This window comes from Atractosteus spatula, chromosome 5 (genome assembly GCF_055471065.1).
Source record: "Atractosteus spatula isolate fAtrSpa1 chromosome 5, fAtrSpa1.hap1, whole genome shotgun sequence".
NCBI lineage: Eukaryota > Metazoa > Chordata > Actinopteri > Semionotiformes > Lepisosteidae > Atractosteus > Atractosteus spatula.
Window position 1 is genome coordinate 47338506 of NC_142710.1, and position 20308 is coordinate 47358813.

The following is a 20308-nucleotide window of genomic DNA, read 5'->3' on the forward strand; positions in this document are numbered from 1 at the left end:
TATAGCCCTCAGTTGTGCGTTCAGCTGAATTGTTGAAGATTGAGTGGTATAATAGGCAAATTCTTGCCAATTAAAAAAAAATCTTGAACTTTGAAAGCACAGAACCAGATGGCAGTAATCTGCTGTCTTTTTAATTTCAGATTTCAATTATGTAGCATTGCTGCTTAAGATCATTTTTTTACCGTATTTTAGTTTTTCTAGCTAGCTTTCTATCTTTATGAAGAAGTACTGTACTGCATATATTCATTGCCGATTGAATGTATCTTGTTAGGTTCTTTATAGCTTGCTCATTTAATTCTGTGGTTGTATGGGTGGCACTGCGAGATCAACAGTGCCTTAGCATTACATACAGGATTGGAGAGTGTGTGCATTTTCCATCCTTTGGCTACAGCTTCTGTTCTTGAGAAAGAAAAGGTGTTTACAATGTGTTAGTGTCCTAGGGCTTTTCAGGCCCAGATCTATTGTTTGACTTCATTGACTGAAGGGAACAAAGCAGACAATTATGGCACGAATCTGGGAGCAGGGTGGATGCAGGAGCAGGTGCCGGAAAACAGTTTAAGGGGAGAGGGAGAACATTGTGCCATCTAATTCTATTCAAGAGCATCAGGCGCCCCCGTAGGCTGAAAGTCCCTCCTCTTGTCAAGGTAGTCCGAGCTGCAGCAGCTCTCCCAGCAAACAGAAGCTCATTAGATATTCAGTTCCGGCCCCCAGCAAGTCATTAAAGCAGCAACGAGCAGTGACGCCTGCACTGGGAGTCCAGCCTCAGTCAGCAGCACCATGCAGAGGCTGTTTGGAGCTCTCACCACTCTTCTGCTCAGTGCCTTCTCTATGATGACCAGCCTGTGCTCCTTATTGTGCATCAAGTACAGGTAACAGACAAGGGGGAGGGTTAAATGAGCCCTGAGCTGTCACTGCTCTAGGGAGGTGGCGAGTGATATGTTAAATTTGGTTTTGTTTATCTGGAGGGGGGGGGTGTTATCAGATTATCAGAGACAACAGCCTCCGACTCAGGCTGCTCTCTGGGCCATCCAGCATCATTCCTATTGATTTTTTCTGTTGCAGTATCTGTAATTCACTTTCTTCATGGCTCCTCGTGGGTCTGGGCAGCTTTGCTGCAGGTGCAGTTTCAGTTATGAAACTTTTGTTAAAGCCAGCTCAAGGATTAGCCCCGATTGCCATCAAGCATTAAAATTGACAGGTCAGGTTGTTACAACAAAGCAGAAGTGATAGGAATCGTAATGTGTTGTCTTGTGTCTTAAATGATACAGTTCTCAGTTTAGGCACGCTTAAAGATGCAGTGAGTGCATGTGGATAAATACACATCTGTTTTGAAACTGGAACATGTCAGAATGCATGTGTATTTTAATGCATACAGTATGTAATGCATAAATTGTCTTGATTCCCTCACTCTATATATGGACTCTATATATTTTTAGGTGTGAAGGACACACTTTGGCCTCAGGAAGTTTTAAATTATTTAAAGCATTAATACTTAACTTTCCAATAAGATTGTCAATCTATTTCTAGGAAACACTGGTGCTTTCGTTGTGATTGTCAAACAGAATAAGTGGACTGACATACCTGTGTGATTTTCTGTCTCCTTTACTGACAGGAGGTGTTTCCAGACAGCTCATTTCTATGTGGAGGACAGCAGCTCTCCCAGAGTGGTACCCAATGAAAGCATACCAGTTATACCAATACCAGGTAAGCAAGGAGGAGGTTTAAACACTGCAAAATTCCCAGGTATTCCATGTTCTGCTCTGTATCCAGTACCTAGGTTATGAAGAAAGGTGTCAAAACACCAACATGTTCATTTCAAGTTTGAGGAACTGCCTGTTCATATCAATAATGTATACATTTGCAACACACAGATCTCATGTTCTGCAGTGTGTCTTAGTTTAGTTTTCAGTCCTGTTTGTGTTCCAGCTTCAAGAATAAAGGTCACCGTATTTGCATATATTTTAAAATTTGTTCTCCCATTTTGTCTAAACAAATTTTTAGCAGTGTTCTCAAGATTTCTAATTGACAGTTCTCATTGACAGTGTATCTTGAAGTGACCGTTTTTACTCAGAAGAAACTTGTAGAATTTCAGAATCACCTTTTTCCATTTTAAGCTAAAATACCCAGCTTCTGTTCATGCAGTTTGGCATGTTTAGATAGTAGTTAGTCAGAACGTTTGTCCAGTGTTCAGTAATGTAGATGCAGGCTATGGTGCTTCAATAATGGATTGACATTCCATAAGGGTAAAATGAAGATAATTAACACAATGGTGTACTGTTAATTGGATTAAACTGTGTATATTGCAACTTCTCTTATGTTATATAGGCTGTCATTTTGCTTGGGTGCTGTGCAATATAGAAATTGTTGAATGTAATATACAGCAGGTACACTCCATCAAATTGGTGACATGTTAGCAAAATTTAGGTCAACAACAGTCCTTTTTAATAAGGGACTCCCTATTTCTCCCTAAGTTTATTGGACAGGAGTTTAGTCATATTTCAACTTAAGCCATTTTGCATAAAAGCTGTATTCACACAATATGTATTAATTTTTTAGGGTGATTATTCTCATTAAATTTTTCTTTCACTTCTGGGCTCCAATTTAAAGTGACATCTAGTCAATAGGAAGAGGTATACTGCTTCTTTAAGTAATGCCAGAGTAATGACTGTCTGTTTTATGACTATGTGCTTTAGTTAAAGAGGACAGCTGTTGGCAGGATAAGTTGTCATTATTGACTATCCATCTAGGATTTTTATTAGATAACCCTTTTTCTTTCTCCAGTTAAAATAATAGGTCCTATCTTTTAAGCGGCAAGTGTATGTGTTAGAAGAGGAAGAACTACAGAAGAAAAGCAGTTAAACTTTATGGCAAACTGTTTATATCCCATAGATTTTTTATGTTTCTCACAATGCAAAATCCATCAAGACATTCTCTTTTTAATGCGTTCACATTTTAGCTGATGGGAAGAGGGTGAAATAACTCTTTGGCTGCTTGTTTGAGGGGATTATCACTATACTTTACATAAAAATTGTCTTTAATTTTAAAGCATCGTTCCTTATAATTTGCTGTTGTGAACTGAAATTGATGCATGTGTTTTTAATTGTACAATGTAGTGTTACACAATATTGATGCACGGCAGAAAAAAGTCTTAATGTCCACCCATGCTCCTGTGGAACTTCAAGAGTAATATATTTATTTGCATCACTATGTTTTGATAAGTTTGCGGAATTGAAAAAAGGTTAATGGGATGATTATGAATAAATGTAGCTTTTCCTTGGCTGCTCTGCATTAGGCTGTTAGTATTTCATTTGTTCCTTTTCGGTTCATGTAGATGTTTTGTGAGAATTGAAACTGAAAACAATACACAGGCCCCTGGCTGTTGTGGAAGAGTCAGCTGTCTGCCGGCAGTTGCTAACCCCAACCCTGTTCTCCTTGCTTCCTTGCCATGATGAAAGCTCAGCTTTCTAGACAAGGCAGGGAGACAGGTCCCACAAAAGGCTCAGAATCCCATGTCAGGATAAGCTTCACGAGGGAACCAGTTCTACCGGCATTAATGTTGAGCAGTAATTTCTGCTGGGTCAGATAGGCCTGAAGCATAAGAAGTAAAAGGGCTAAGAATCTGAAAGGAGCTTAGGATGCAGAAAATATGATTAACTCAGAGTGATTAATGTGTAACAAAAATGCAAAAGAGTATTCTCATGTGCTTAAGTAGCCAGTAAACCTGGCAACTAAAATTCATATCAATATTTCTGAGGTTCTTTTCATTTGGCAAGATGCCAGCATTTACGGTAACAGGCTTTGTTCAGGCAGCTTGAAGTTCCCAGGGGATGATACCCACCATGTGGCTTACTTGTTTTATTTATAAATTGGAGTTGAAGGGTATTATATGGAACTGCTAGTTTTCTGATCACTCACCCTGTAAGCACTATTGCTTGTATTCCTATATCATTTGGCTAAGGTTTTTATGTGGTAGTTAGCTTTGCTGCCTCCCAACTCTTGGAACTTGGGTTAAATACTGGATGGTGGATAAATTTTGTTGTGGAGTCTGCATGTTCACCCTGGGTCCACATGGGTTTTCTCCATGTGTCTCATACTGCCCATGTTGGTTCTGTTATCTGGCGTCTAAAAATTGTTGCTGTGTATCTGTGGACCTGGTAATGAACTAGCATCCCGTTCAGAATGCAGTAAGGTCTTGTACCCCTGTGCTTCTGGGATGGGCTCCAGGTTGTTGTTACCCTTATTAGGAGTGAATAATTATATGATAATGGATGGAGCACAGATTTGGCACTTTTTCAAGATTAAATAAAGTCTGTTTAAAGGGATTCTAGACAATTTTACATATTCACATTATGGATTTGAAATGGATTTCTGCCAATTTTCAAAGTGGCGAGACTCTATGGAGACTAATATCAAGTTTTACAAAGTTATTTGTTGTGAGCCACAGATACAACTCTTTTCTTATTTCAGTGACTTGATAGTACCATAATTGTTTTGCTGGAGTCTAGTGAGTGATAGCTTTGAAGAAAATTAGATCATATGAATAAAAATTTTTTGCAGTATTGATAATGAGTGATACAAGGGGTCCCTGCTTAGGGTCACCCTGCTTTTCGCTATTGACTTTTTGTGACAGTGGACATAAAAATTCCCTGACCTGCTGTCTAATGGACATAAACTCCACTTTAAAACCTGTCCATACTGTGAAAAAATGGCAAATTTCTAGTAAATTAATTGCATATTTGCTGTTATTATAAAAAAATTATCATAGATATATTATTACTATATTATTTTATAATGTATATGTATTTGAGATGTTTATGTAATTTTTGACATTTTTCTATACCCCGATTTTATGTCCTCTTAACATAAAGCACTGTAACAAAAAAGTTCTGAGAACAGAAGCATAAGCAGACTACATTGCTAGATAAGTTTAAATTATAAAAAAAATGACTATGCGGTATTAGATGTTTTTTGTCATACTGTATACACAGTATTAAATGTTACTTTATGTAGCATAAAAGTTTAATATTTGGCTGTGTATTGCTTTTTCTTTGTACTGTACATACATGATAAACTATGTCATTCTGTGCCTTTCTGAAATGTTTTAAACAAGGTTAAATTACATTTAAATGCTCAATTTAATGGGTTATTACAATAATTGTATATGTTTATACACAGAAAATGTGAGTGTACATGCACAAATGCACAAATGTTATCATGTCCTGGTCCCTAATACTGTTGAAATACATTGATTCTTATGTATCAGTTAACATCCTCTGGGGAATATGCCCCCCCTGTCCCCATTAAGGACTATAAACAGGGACCCCCTGTATTTAGCAGAGCAATGTATTTTTGTATACAGTAAGTCATCAAAAGGTCTATGGACTTGAAATCTAGGTTTTAAGCCAGGGGATTATAAGCATAGTCCATTTTGTGTCGAATTAATACATGGCACATTATAATAATATACAGTATTACATGATGTTGAATTTTTTAAACCTGCTGATGCAGAGCATTCATTACAAAAGAAATCTTAATAAAAAACGTCCATTTTGAGCATGGTATACATACTGCATACAATCAGATACTGCATACTGCATCACAGTGTAGCGAAAACTTTGAGCTGTTGTTGGTGGATACTGCATATATTTCTTAAGTAAGTGCCCTTGTTTAACCTTCTCTCTCCGCTGAATTGAAAGATTTTAAAACAATCACAGTTGCAGTGTCATATCTCTTCAACAGCTGTGAAATCTGATCTGATGAGATGTGACAAAATATAGGAATCTGTCTGCGGTGCATCACATAAGCCATCACAACGGATGTCCTAGCTTTGGACAGAATAGTGTTCATGTGGAACTGGCAGGCTGAACTGAAAAAAAAACTAAGGGGAAAATGCCTTTTGAAAGATAAAATCAGACATAAGCTGTGCCAAACTGCAATTCAGAGTCTGTGATATCTTTGTATAATAAATGTACGCCCCTAAACCTCTCCATAACACTACAGTGCCAGTCTCAAAAATGAGTCTTCTCGGTAGCCTCCTGAATCACTAGAGATGCCTTCTTCTAGTTCAAGAGGGAGAAGTACTTGTGCTGTGTTATCACTGTGTGCTCTGATGCCTCATGCCCTTTGCAGTGTCCATGCACACACTTCCTGAACACCTGCAGGCACAAACCTTCATGTCAGGCACACTAGAGCAGTTCGGGGACCGAGGGTCCTTGGACTATGTATGCTCTTCAGTGCCGGGTGGGTTTGTTGTGAGAAATAATACAGGTTAAGATAGTAGAGAGAAAGAAAAACATTGACCACTGTAACACTTGCATTTAAAAGAAACAGCTATCCCGTGTCTGCTTTGTATAAATTTGGAAAGGATAAAAAGTCAGGAAGTCTCAAAATTCAAAAACATAAAGCTGTCTGACATGTTCAAATCAAAAAGAGAGGGGACGTTTTACAGAATGCATTCTTAAACTTGAGTAAATAAATTGATCTCCAGTTGCAAATCCCCCTCAGGCATTTTGAGCCAGATCCACAGCCCATCAACAGGTTTGGAACTGCAATTTTTCTGGTTCTTGCACTTCCTAAGCACTGGGTTCACACTCTGCCCTCTGAATACTAACTTTATCAGCAGGAGATAGGGTTGCACATTGAGAAGTCATACTGTATGTATGAGTCAGAAATAAAAGCTAGGTTTGAAATCAGTGGAGCACAGTTTATAATGATAGAAATATAATGTTATTTGGAAATGGAATATAGTCGGAAATATTCTAAGTGCATGGTCATACTTTGTTTGAATGTGGTCTTAAGTAAACATCAAAATGTCTTAATGAAGCCAACGAATGATACTATGAGATGGTGATGATACTCCTTCATAGTTATTGATCCAAATGGCATAACAGGTGCATGAATATTCAAAACTATTAACATTTGTCATGGCAGTGTCATCGTGTCATAATATGTTATGGTTACTGGTATGGTGAGGGTGAGATTTGAGTTTGATTATTAATCACCTATAATTTATAACTTTATGACTTTATAAATTATAACTTTTAAACGTAAGAAAAACTTCAAATAAAAGAGAGTTTGGCCAAATAATTTAGATTTTTAGTAGATCAATGATCCAAGGATCTCGTCTGGCCATTTTTTAAAAAGAATCATATTAAGGATCATTGTAAGAAAGCTATCATAGTGCCTTTGTGGATACATTGTGCTGGTTTTCAAATAAAACATTTTAAAGTATTTTAGCATTTCAAATCTATGTGAAGAAATTGATTTCTGAAACAATGTTTCAAATGCTAACTAGTAGCATCTGCAGAATTTCAGTCTAGTACATTACTGATTTCAGTGGTTGGCAGTGAGTGTGTGACCCAGAGCTAGTCAGGTAACGCACTGAACAGAAACTTTGCTGATGCTATATACTGTATAATAATGAGCACACAAGCAGACCTTGGCACATGAGCATTAACACTTTGCAAAGCAGACTGAAGGATGCTTAGCAGGAAACATGGAAAGAATAATAAGGAAATTCTTGAAGAATTGAAGGAATGGGAGAAATAGACCCTTGCAAACTGGAACCATCTAAAATTACAACTAGTGCAGTCATGATCAGATTAAATTGAGTGTTGTCCTTTCAGTTTCAGCCTGTTTATAAGTGCTAATTAAATGCCTAAAAATGCTAATATCTACTTGTAGAGATTTAAATAAATAAATGGAGAGAGGGATTCTGGTACTGTTGTTCACAAAGTGCTGTTGTCAAAGCCCAACTCTAATTATATAATATGTTGTGTTTCATATATCAGCATTTTCAAGTCATCTTTAATTTGTCTTTTGTGGTAAATAATGTCATTATCTGAATTGCTGTTGAAGACCTTGGGCAAGAGAAGATTAAAATTTCTAGCTCCTGACGGCAATAGATGAAGCCTTAGAAATTTATTTTAAGACCCGTAATGTAAATAGCAGCGCAATGTTTCGTACGTGTTCCCAGAAAAAGTGACTTGCATATAAACAACTGCAGCATGCTAAGTAGATTTGTGGCCTTCATTAAAATAAAGATCCTCAACAAATCTCGCTTTAAATTGTTTAGGAATGGAGAATAACTGCAGTCGGATTGCATTTTAATCATTTATAGACTGCCAAGATGAAAGCTATGAATGTATTTTACCTATAAGACATAAGCCAGCTGTTATGAATAATCCATGTGTTCATTAGTCATTCTTAAATATTTAAGATGTCATTATGAAGGATTTTCAGAATATTCAAGTTCTGCAATATTGGTCTTTACTAGTTTTTCCCTGTGCAATTTGATCTGTTAGTTCTAGCAATGGGGGGGGTGATTCCTGGAAAAAGACAGTTATTTCTTCTTCCTTTGTCTTCCAGACGATATGGAGGCCATTCCAGTCAAGCAGTTTGTGAAGCACATCTCTGAGCTCTATTCTAATAACCAACATGGATTTTCAGAGGAATTTGAGGTAAGAATTCGCATTGCCTTTGAAAATACAATTTCTTTGTGTGAGATAATTTGAAATGTACGTATTTTTTGGCATCATGGTAGGTGGGACATCTTTATCTCATATACACCTTTTATACATATTTTTAGATAAAGAATACAACAATTAGCAACACCCAGATGAAGGGACAATTTGAATTATAACCCAAAAACATGTAGTACACCTGCATGTAAAGGCAGTGCTAGGTTATTGAAGGATTGTTCTCTCTTGTATGTCAGATTGTGTTTTCCTTGCTAACAGTGGAAGCAGATGGTTTTAGAAGGAGGCAATTTTGTTCATTTATACCATCTCCTAACTGGTTGGTTGGGCAAGAACATTGTAGTACATGGCTGTGTTGATGATGTGCAAAATAAATGTTTTCCCCTTGAGAACATGGTATTATTGGGATGATCAAATGGGAATCAGGGCTATCAATTATTCATGATTTTCTGACTCTGCCCTATTGATCACATCTGGTTCTGACACCATCAAATAAGTAATAATAATAAACTACTTATCAGTGGCCTTGATCTTCAGCTGCTGGCTGTGCTGTGATATTTGTGATCTCTATTTTCTAGGCATAATTTCGAAGGGAATTAAATCAAATGCCTTATGGGAATTTCTGGAGAGTTCCTGAATACCAGGGGTATTTTATTGTGTTAAAGAAATCACAGTAGAGTGGCTTAGGTTTTACATTTTATTTTTTCCCTTCCTTTATCTTCATCTTGTTAAGAAAATTAAAATGATAAATCTGGCTTAATGACTGTCCTTTAGCTTGCATGTCACCTATCAGGCATTTGCTATTGCCATCTAAGCAAAACGGCAGAGATGTCGTCAGTTCAGCTACCTCATTAGATGTGGCAGACTGCTCATAAAGAGACAGTAGTAATGGAATGCTCGTCAGGAAAAATAGATGTTTATGGCTTTTAGTGTCTTTAATTCCTGCTGACTTCATAATTCAGGTAGTGTCAGGTCAGTTCTGCAGAAGTCAGTTTGGGAAGGTGACTGTAGCATTTCTTATCAGTTTCTCTTAACTAACTTCTTTAATTCCAGCATTCCCCAGGGGTGAGGGGTAACTGTAAAGAGAGTAGTGTGTTAATGATTTCCCTTTGTAGAACAGCAGGCCTTTATGTCGTTCTTGTTGATGGACACCATGAAGTGGTTTAAGCGCTCCTAGAGAAAAGGGCCTAGTATTTCTCAATGGAGTGCTCTGTCTAATCTAAAGCCTTTTATTCAGCCAGGGGAGTAAGAAAAGAGAAAAATGGGAATGCAGCAGAGCAAAACCTTTTGATTAAGCAGCCAAGTTCTTTCTCATGTGTTACTGTGTGGTTTTGTTTGCAGCAGTGCAGTTGGTGCTGAAAGGAGAAGAGTTGGTTATTGAGGGCCTCCTGCTGTCAGGTCACGTGGGGAAGTGCATTCAAAACTGTCCAGAAAAAAATAGTAACCCTTGGAAATACACTCATGCAATCATGTATAAAAATAGGCATGTTTTTTCTCTTTGTGTTTGGGTACTCTTTAAATGGCAACAGGTTGCCGTTTAGTTGTCTAACACCCTGTGGTTATATATTCTTCATTGTAGTTTTGTTTAAAGCTAAGATTAGCATTAATTTGTGATTGGAAGCGTGCATTAATTCTCTTAAATGAGGTTTACATCGACATCACAAATATTGGTCATCGCATTTCAAAGTGTCAGGGATTTCCTTTTTGAGTTTTTTACTCCTTATAACAGTTGTTTGATTTGCATTAATGCATGACAACTGGTTTGCTAAAGTTTATTCCTTGTTTACACAACATTGTAACTTAAAATTAACACATTTTCCGTTTGAAAATTTAAGAGCACAATTTGAATTTTCTATACATGTTTTCGTTGGAAATATAACAAGTGTAAATGGTAATTCCACAGGTAAATTGTTACTTTTCAAAGCTTTAACTTCATCTGTCTTCACATTGATGATTGAACTCTGTTGATTCTGCGCATTCATATGATAGGTTTTGTGTAGGTACCTCTCCTCCGTGTGGACTGTGACATCCTGATGAATTGCAATGTAGCATGTGTTTAATTACTTTGCCCTGCCTTCAGCAGTATGGGTAACAGGAACCAGTGCCAGCTGAGACCACAGCCATCTATTAAAAATGTGTTTTTTTTCTTTTGTCTGTTAGTATACCATCTTTTTGAAGAATCCTTTGAATCGTACACAAATTCCAAACTCCTTATTTTGGTGCAGCAAAGTTCTCGTCTACTTTATGGCAGTTCTGTAAAAAGGTGTCAGTATCACTTTCATTATGTATCTTAATAGACGTATTTTTATTTGTATTTTGTATATGTATTTTATGTCCGTAGTGAATGCTGCTGAGAAGTAAAGTGAGACAATGTGCTATATAGAGGGTAATCCCCCTAATACATTGTTCACTCCTGGAAATGAGAAAATAAAAATTAAAATAACAAAATTCAGAATAAACAAACGAATATAATTCTTAACTATTCTTCAGGTGCTTTTGTTTATATGTACTACAGAACATAAATGTGTTTCAGTTTTAAAACTGTTGCTGAAGAACAGTGTGGAGACAATGACTCTGAGGTTGACCTCCTTGAAGTGTGTAATCAGTTTCCTGAATGGAAGAGGATCATCATCTGCATGTTGCCTTATTCTATTCACTCGCACAGGGAAACAGATGCCAATAGTGCTGGAAACAACCCAGACAGCAGTGTCAGGGGGCTGTGAGGTGAAGACAAACAGATGGAGCTAAAAGGGCATCCCTGTCTGGTTGCTCTCTCAAATGAAAATTCATCTGAACACGATACAAGCTCTTTTGGGAGAACAGTCTTCTGTAGGGAACAGCAGAAGTCATCATTTACCAGAATACTGTACACAACTTTATTTTGCAATTGTGTACTTACATACAAAGGTTGATTCAGAAGCTCATGAATCTAATGTTTCTGTGGAAGCAGCCATCATGTGCAAAGTGTCCGTAGGTGTGCTTCAATATCCACCATGTTATACAGGGGTGACGTGTGGCACCTCGTTCTTATTTCTCCTCAGTTGTCAAATACAGAAATGTGCTATACTGCCAGGTGGCAGGTGACTTAAATTTTCCAATCACATTACCACTGCACACTTGTGTGCTGTCAGTCCAGGTTAGGTTTGCATGTATAAAAATCTATGAAAATTAAAATAAAATATTTTAAACCAATAAATACCACTCCAAATGGTATCCAAAATCCAAAAATCTGTCACTAAAATCCAGATCACTTACTGAAAACCTCAAAAGGGTGTTTGGAATGTAGGCTTTTCTTGATCACATCATGAATGGGGCAGTTAAGATGAAGGTGTTTATTTGCGGCTTCTGAAAAAGTGGTGAGTAGTGAGATTTAGTAGTTTTAGTGTGACATGGGTGGAAAAAGGTTGAAATTGTTGCCATAAGAGTGAGTACAATATGCACTAATGCCTGTGATTGACAGACAAATAAGTACTATGGCGTTTCAGTGTTTGTTAAAACCTCTTAGTGCTTTCATAGGCAGATCATGAAAGCTAGTGACAAACAGACCCCTTTTCAAAATCACTACTTCCATGACAATTCCAAACATTATTTATCACAATGTAACAATGTAATAGTGTAATAATTATTATGTGCGTATAGTAATTATAAAATCAGTAATTTCATGGTGTAATTACTCTGTAATTAAATATGTATTGCAATTCTACTGTTTATTGCCTAATATTGCGAGTCATTCGTGTGTGTTGTCCCATTAATTAATGGGACAATTAATTAACTAATTAATGTAATTAGGTGTACACTAGTACTTAATACAGTAGGTACAGTTTTAGAGTTTTGCAATGATTTTATAGCTGTTGTTTTGATTTATTTTGTGTCCATACAAACTCACACAGAAAATAATATTTATTTGTAATACTTACGGTGGCTATGATTTTTTAGCTTGGAAAGCCTTAGCTTTTAGCTTTTCTTGATTTTGAAGTTTGATTATTTCACACCTGATAGCAGATACTACAAATTTGGGGCGGAGCGGCGGCTCTGTGGCTAAGGCTCTGCGCCTGTAGCTGGAAGGTTGCCGGTTCAAATCCTGCAGCCGGCAGAGGAATCCTACTCCGTTGGGCTCCTGAGCAAGGCCCTTAACCCAACTGCTCCAGAGGTGCTGTACAATGGCAGACCCTGCACTCTGACCCCAGGTTATCTCCCTATCTGTGTGTCTTATGGAGAGCAACCTGGGGTATGATGTTATTATTATTATTATTAAAAAAATAACAGCATCCTCTTAGAGCAGGGAATCTTTCGAAAGACAAAAAAACAATAGATCATTAGAATACCAATTTCAGAGTCAATCTACATGATCAAGACCTCTCATGCAATTTAACACCAAACAGCTTTTTGCCAACTGCTTTTGATGTTTTGAGCAAGAGTAGGGAAATGAAAAGCAGCTTTTGTACTGATTTGGGCTATGTTTAATTTTATTTATGTAATGCTTTTTGCTTTCAGTGGTGGGGTGGTTATAGGTGCAAGCACTTTAAAGAAAATTAAAGAAAGCTCAATACTACATAGTACTTGTATTTGATAACACACAGGATTGGGAATACAGGAATAAACCATAAAGTCCAGCCTACATACCCAAGCAAAGGGTCTAACCAGATTTTGACATAAGAAAACTTTCTCAGGACTTAGAGCATCATTTGTTTCAATTATCTCTAGTGTTAAAACTCTCAGAAAAGATCAGTGTTTAATTTAATTTCAGTGTCCATTGTGGTCTGCATGAAAAGAACAAAGTGTACGTTTTGAATGAAGCTATGTAAAATACCTGTCTGGCTGTTTGAGTGCAGTACATTATTGCAAAATCAACAGTATCCCCTATTTTTTAAATTAGGCTAATTTTTATCAACCTTTCTACAGTACATATTTCTTTGCAGAAGGGATAACACAAGCTTTTTCTCAACTTCAGAGATTTGTGTCTCACATAAAAGAGGAGCAATATTATGATGGCTACAGAAAAGCTATGCCTACCTGACAGATGCCTTCCTTGCTAGATTATTTTGAAACAACATGATTTATTCTTTTTTGGTTTCCCTTTTTTTTAATAGGAAGTACAGCGGTGCACTGCTGACATGAAGATCACAGCAGAACACTCCAATCACCCAGACAACAAGCACAAGAACAGATACATCAATATTGTTGCATGTAAGAGTAGAACCTTGCATGGTAATACTGTACAATATTGTCAAAAACTATGTAGGAAAGCTCACAGGACGGTTTAAATAGCCATTTGTTCAAAGACTGATATTGATTAAACTACAGCAAGCTGCAAAAATAAAATATAGATATCATTACAAGTTCCTTGAATGGTGTATGTGAATGGAAATTTGAAGGAGTTTGAAGACTTTAACCTTATGTATATAGATATGTACAGTATGTACAGTATGTGACATGATGGAGGGTGTTCAGAATATCCTAATGTGTTTAAATGTGAAACTGTTTTTGTTTCAGTTTTTTTTTTGCAACTATACAGGAATTTTGTGGCAGGTTGTGTAAGGACTAAAATGTGTAATCCGTTTACCTTTATGATGGAGTTACTTGTGAAAGCAATGAATTGGCAGTATAGAGGGGAGGTGCATTGATGCAAGTGGTGGTAGCATTAGTGGAATACTGCATTATCTTTATTGGGAGGTAGATGGACTATATTTGCAAGAGGCCTTCTTAAAATGTATAAATAGAGCAGCATTTACAGTAATTTTAATGACTTGCGAAAATGTGAGTGAGTGATTGCTCAATCATTTTAGCTTTGCCTTGTAAAGGATCCAGTTATTGAAAAACATAAAGTTCCACTTGCATCATGTGACAATCAATATACATTAAATACCTACTAGTTAACTTTGAGCTGCAAAAAGTGAAACAAAGAAAACTAGTAACTTTGTGTTCATGAAAAATAACAGTATTTCATTTGTTTTTCTAGATGATCACAGCAGGGTGAAACTGCGCCCTCTAGCTGGAAAGGATGCAAAACACAGTGACTATATTAATGCAAATTATGTTGATGTAAGTTTGCGAACAACATTTTTGGTTTTATATTATCTGCTGTGCAAGTTTTTTCTGGTACTAATTATTTCTTCATTCTTCAGGGCTACAACAAGTCAAAGGCTTACATTGCAACACAGGGACCTCTGAAGTCCACCTTTGAAGACTTTTGGAGGATGATTTGGGAACAGAACACAGGGATCGTTGTTATGATAACAAATTTAGTCGAGAAAGGCAGGGTATGTACAGCTTTCTTCCAGATTTCAAAATAAAAATTAATAATACATTTTAAACATGCAAGATAACCTTCCAAAAATGTCTGGATTTAATAAAATACACAGCATACCTTATATACAGGTTGAAAGTACACTGTCTAATGGAAATTTAACATGCAATTTAGATTAATGCATTTTATTCTGAGATTAATTCTTGTGGCATTTCTTTCTTTTGTCTCTCAGAAAATAAACAGCTCTGTAACTGCACTTTGAAAATGGTCAATTTTAACTGGGTGTTTGTCTTGTTGTCATCTCCTTGTAGAGAAAATGTGATCAGTACTGGCCAACAGAAAACAGCGAAGAATACGGAAACATCATTGTGACACTGAAGAGCACCCAAGTGCATGCGTGCTACACGTTACGGCGCTTCACAATACGGAATACAAAAATTAAAAAGGTGTGCATCTTGTGAGGCATGTTTCCTGGAGAAATCAGAGTTCCTGCTATTCAGCGTCATTACTTATGCCGTGTGTTTCTCTTGCTAGGGTCAGAAAGGGAACCCTAAGGGACGTCAGAATGAGCGGACTGTGATCCAGTATCACTACACACAGTGGCCTGACATGGGTGTGCCAGAGTATGCTCTGCCTGTCCTGACCTTTGTCAGGAGATCATCAGCTGCCAGGACTGCAGACATGGGCCCAGTGTTGGTGCATTGCAGGTAGGCAAATGTACTACTTTGCAGAATATGCAAGGAGAGGAGGTTTATGAAGACACAGCCTAACTGATTTCACACCATGGCTTTTGTGTGCATCTGTAGTCTTTCATATTTTTTTTTACTATTGAAGGTCAACATGATGTCTGTTTTTTACTGCTTCTTCTTTTCCCAAAACTGTTAGTTTGCTTATTAATAGATGACTTTCTGCTTTTTGGGAGATGCCTTATGTATTAGGCTAGATAAAAGTAGACACATTACAATTTCATGATATTACTCTTAAACTGTGAATATCACAGTCAACCCCTTATTGAGCAGCTACCCTCACAAAACAGAAAACACTGCAAGACGCTGATCCTGGATTCCAAAACTTACGTCAAGATATTCACAATACAGGATGTTTCACTAACTGTTGGACAAACAGACTCACACAAGATTTTGGCACAAAGCTTTCTACAGGAGAAAGAGAAAATAGTATTTGCTTGAGGGTCGTGGCAACTGGAAATTAAATCAGTTTAGTTCGGATTACTGGTGACAATTCAAAATATTGTTTATCTGATTAGGAGCCCAAATATATCTGAGGTACAACTGTAGCTAGTGATTCTAGATAATTATTTTTTTTACAGATTCTATTTTTATGCTCTCCTGTCCTGAAATATTGAGTAATCATTGGCACCATAAAATAAGAAAATAATTTAAAAATCACACTAATATTACTACCTGACTAAACTGTTCGTTTGCAAAAGAATGCTTTTGCGTTTTACTTTTTGTGACCATTTTTTTAAAATGAAACAAATCATATACAAAGCAAAGAAATGCATTTTGCTAATAATGCATCAGTGATACAATAAACTGCTAAAAGCAGGCAGTGTTACTGTTGCCCTGCCAATTTTGACACCTCCTGACTGATTTGAGATCCTTTCTCTAAGCATCTTATTTTTGACTGTCTTCTCCTACTGTTACAGCCTCAGAAATAAAGTGCTTTTTTGAGTTCAGCAAACATTATGCAGCCACTCACTGACCAAACTAATGTGGAATAGTATGAAAAAATAAAATTGTATATAATTGGTCAAGGGGAAAACCATTTAATAAGCGTAATGGTGCTTACTGCAGTTTCAAAACATGTTTGATAATTGACCTTGACTCTAGATGCTTAACTGTTTCCACAGTCAATTACTGGACTGAGCCGACATTGCATTTTGCAGAGAGCAGCTTTGCCTTAATTCATTAATTTGAGAGCACTCTATCCCACAGTTTTCCTCAGGCCTTTAGCAATTTCTGGGTCTAGGTGATAATGATTGAATGAAATCTTGGCTTTTCTACATTAACCCTCAGCTGGACATAAGACCAGACTGCAGCTAATGAAAAACGATATTGAGCCTCACTGGAAGCTAGAATTACAAAACATTTAACATTAGGAATTCAAACTCCTGCTTTCTCAGCTTGGGGGTTTAGAACTGAACTTTCAGGCCTCTTGCCAGAATTTTCAACATAATTTCTTTGGCGAATGCTGAAAGATGTGTTTCCTTTTCCCCTGTCTAGCGCTGGTGTTGGAAGAACTGGAACATACATTGTAATTGACAGTATGTTACAGCAGATAAAAGATAAAAGCACAGTCAATGTCCTCGGTTTCCTCAAACACATCAGGACACAGCGCAACTACCTCGTCCAGACTGAGGTAAGCATTCCACTGCAGTTCAGTGCTTAATGTTTCCCCTTGCGTGTCTTGCATGCATTAGCCATTAAGCCTGTATTATTCATTTTTTTACTCTAAAATTAATGCTCTGCTGACTAGCATGTTACTTTAATTTTAATTTCTGGCCTATTATTTCTTGTTTATTTAGTTGATTTTTTAAATTAGGTCTTTGCACATTCTTCTTTATTTGAAGGACAGTGGTTTGCTACATGGATTTCTCTGATTACAAGAGTCCAATTATTAAATTTAATGTGGACCTCAGGTTCACTTCCTTCAATAACTGTCTCTGTCATTAGGATACTGCAATCACTCCTCATACTCTGAGTTTGTAAACTGTCGGATACTGTATTTAGAACCAATGTGGCTACATAGGTCAATGATGATAGTGGGCAAGTTAAAAATGATTTGACCAAATCTTTCAGTCAGATAAGGACTGTTTTATTCATTACAGCATGAGCACTTTTTAAGTGTTTTAAAACATAGAAGCTCATCGAAACTGTATTAATTGTTGTGATCAAATAATTGGAGACAGAAATAAGGATATCAGTTTAACTCCAAACAATACCTTTACATATTCGGGAAAGTTGAATGAATAAAATAGGCACTGTTCTTGAAAACTACTTGGAATTACTGAGGCACGTATCAGATATGAAAACTGCCATTATTAAGAGCCCTCATCAATCATTGCTGCAGTAGGAATGGTTGGTGGTTGGCTGCAGCTGGTATAATAATTCACAGGGCCTCCCAAGTGGCCCAACCATTGAAGGCTCTATGATCTCAGGTTGAGCTGTAAGATCACGGGTTTGAGCCTGGGATCATGTCCCTAAACAACTGTGGCCAGTTGAGTAGGGTGTGGGTAGCCAGGCTGAACTCTCAGCGACACAGCACCCCCTGCAGGCTCTTGGGCACCAGTGCCATCAGTGAGGAGCGCACCTCCCCTTCATTTGAAGCTGAAAGTTCAGTTTGGGGCAGTTTTTTGCCAGTAACTTATTAAAAGATGAGTAATGCTAAAATGGAACAGAGTGGGAGGACTGCTTACCCTTTCTCATTCTCCCCCATGTTGGGTCACACAGATCATAGATACAAGCTGAGACTAGAAAAACGCACAATGAGCTATTGCAATAATTAGCAGTTGTAAATTAGTAAAAAAGGGAATGTACATACAGTATGAACTATATGCATATGAAATAGTCAACCCTGAATAACAAGAGTTGTTTATATACCATTTTTCATTTCAGGTAATTTCAGTTGTTTCTGATGGTGCTTTTCTGTCAACATAGATTATACATCCAGAACATAACCAGCTGTTGGGTGGATGTCCTTATGAAAGCCTGATCTGATTATATAAAAAATAAAGCTTAGTGAATCGCTCTTCATTTCCTGCAAAAGAGCTGTAGTGTATGAACGTTAATAAGCACCACTGCCTGTCTGAAGTGAGTACTAGAAAGTCTATTTTCAATTGTGTTCATGTATAGGAGCAGTACATCTTTACCCATGATGCCTTGCTGGAAGCTATCCTTGGCAAAGAAACAGAAGTATATGCCAGTCAGCTACACAGCTATGTCAATAGCATCCTCACCCCCGGGCCTGGTGGAAAGATGCATCTGGAAAAGCAATTTAAGGTCAGCCTCCACGACTGTCAGTTGATGCTGTATGCTTTACAGCTCAGTCGCATTCCCTAGATCATTTTTATTATTGCTGTATTATATATTTTTTGTATGGATCTGATTGGTAATTTGATGTCTGTGCCCGTTTATATTCTGAGACTGCATTCCTTTGTAAAACTGTGTTTTTGGAATTTTGAAAACAGGTGCATAAATACGGTTCCAGTTCTCTTACAGTTTCCTGTCATGCTGTCTGCTTCCTCTTGCCCCTTATTACCATAACTGATAAAATCAACCAGAAGCTGCTATTTTCACAGTAATGCCATTCTCATATCACAGCATGGGATCTAAATTACAATTTTATGAATTTTATGACACATTGGTATAAATAGGCTGTCATTATTCCTCCAGTTAGTATAATCTAGTTCTTGCACATTTTGTAATATATTGTGTTCTCATGAAACAAACAAAAGCTGCAGGGTTGCAATGCAATTAGCCTTAAGACAAAATTGAGTTAATAGTTTGCTTAGTAGCAGAATTTTTCATTGCCATGTGGATTTTTTATACCCTTTAGTAATTGCATATTAATTATGTGTGTCAGGGTTATATTTAAAAAATGAAAATAAGTCATTATTATTTAAGAACAGGTTTCACATGTCATCCTGCAAAAGAAACAGACTCCACAGGGTGTTTTGCTCAAGCTACACTGCTTGTTATTGACTTTTTTTCCTCATTATAAATACACAGTTGAAAAGTACTGGTAGTGCTAGAGGTTGGTACAAATGCAACCAAATGGATGATGTGTGTCTGGTAAAAAAAAAAAATATTGTTATTGTATCAGTTCGAATTAATACTTAAAATATTCAGAAATATAATGAATGAGTATATAATGATACAAGTTGTCCGTGTCCATGAAGTTCTAGTTGAAATGTATAAATTTCATTTGCATGAACGTGTCTGAAGACACATCTCTTTGGACATCCTCTTTGGTCCAACTCTTAAGCTTAGATGCTGTAAAACAATTGCCTCCCCACCCCCCCAGGGGATAATAAAGACACTCTCTCTCTGTATCTGGCCTTGTTCTTACTCAGCTGAAGACTGAGCTCCACACAATGGGCAACAGAAACTTCTCACGTGCAGCACCACATCAGGGAAGCTCATTGCCCAAATCCGTTAACACAGCTCTGTGACTGGAAACATTGTCAAAACCTGTTTAATGACTTAAACTAATTAACTAATAAATTAAAGCTTTCAGTGCGGATGTAAATAGACTTTGGTTTCTCTAAGTCAATTTGCTGTACTTTCTTCTTTCATCTTCTTTTTGCTTCTGTTGTGTGTTGCAGTGCGTGTGCTATTATATAAAGCAAATAAATAAAATTGGATCATCATCATCTAATTATCTAATTACTCTAAAGAATAAGTTTGAAAAGATGCCTGATTGCTCAGCAGTGATAACAGGGAACCGGGAACAGGGATAACAGAGATTGCTCATGCATTTCCTTTTAGCTGTATGCTAGGTTAATAGTCACGATAAATGTTTAATAAAGTAATGCACAACATGTTGAATGCTCCTTTTTATATTT

At 37.0% G+C, this 20308-nt stretch overlaps 1 protein-coding gene across 1 annotated transcript in view; it reads left to right on the forward strand.

The window, feature by feature from the left end:
* The window catches only part of ptprga (protein tyrosine phosphatase receptor type Ga), a 257643-nt gene that overhangs the window by 224310 nt on the left and 13025 nt on the right, over positions 1-20308 (forward strand). Inside the window, exons 14-22 of the mRNA XM_088916863.1 lie at positions 1613-1704; positions 8368-8459; positions 13568-13664; positions 14437-14519; positions 14603-14737; positions 15036-15170; positions 15259-15431; positions 16968-17103; positions 18597-18743. Of these exons, the coding sequence (XP_088772989.1) occupies positions 1613-1704; positions 8368-8459; positions 13568-13664; positions 14437-14519; positions 14603-14737; positions 15036-15170; positions 15259-15431; positions 16968-17103; positions 18597-18743 (1090 nt within the window). The remainder of the gene's footprint in view (positions 1-1612; positions 1705-8367; positions 8460-13567; positions 13665-14436; positions 14520-14602; positions 14738-15035; positions 15171-15258; positions 15432-16967; positions 17104-18596; positions 18744-20308) is intronic.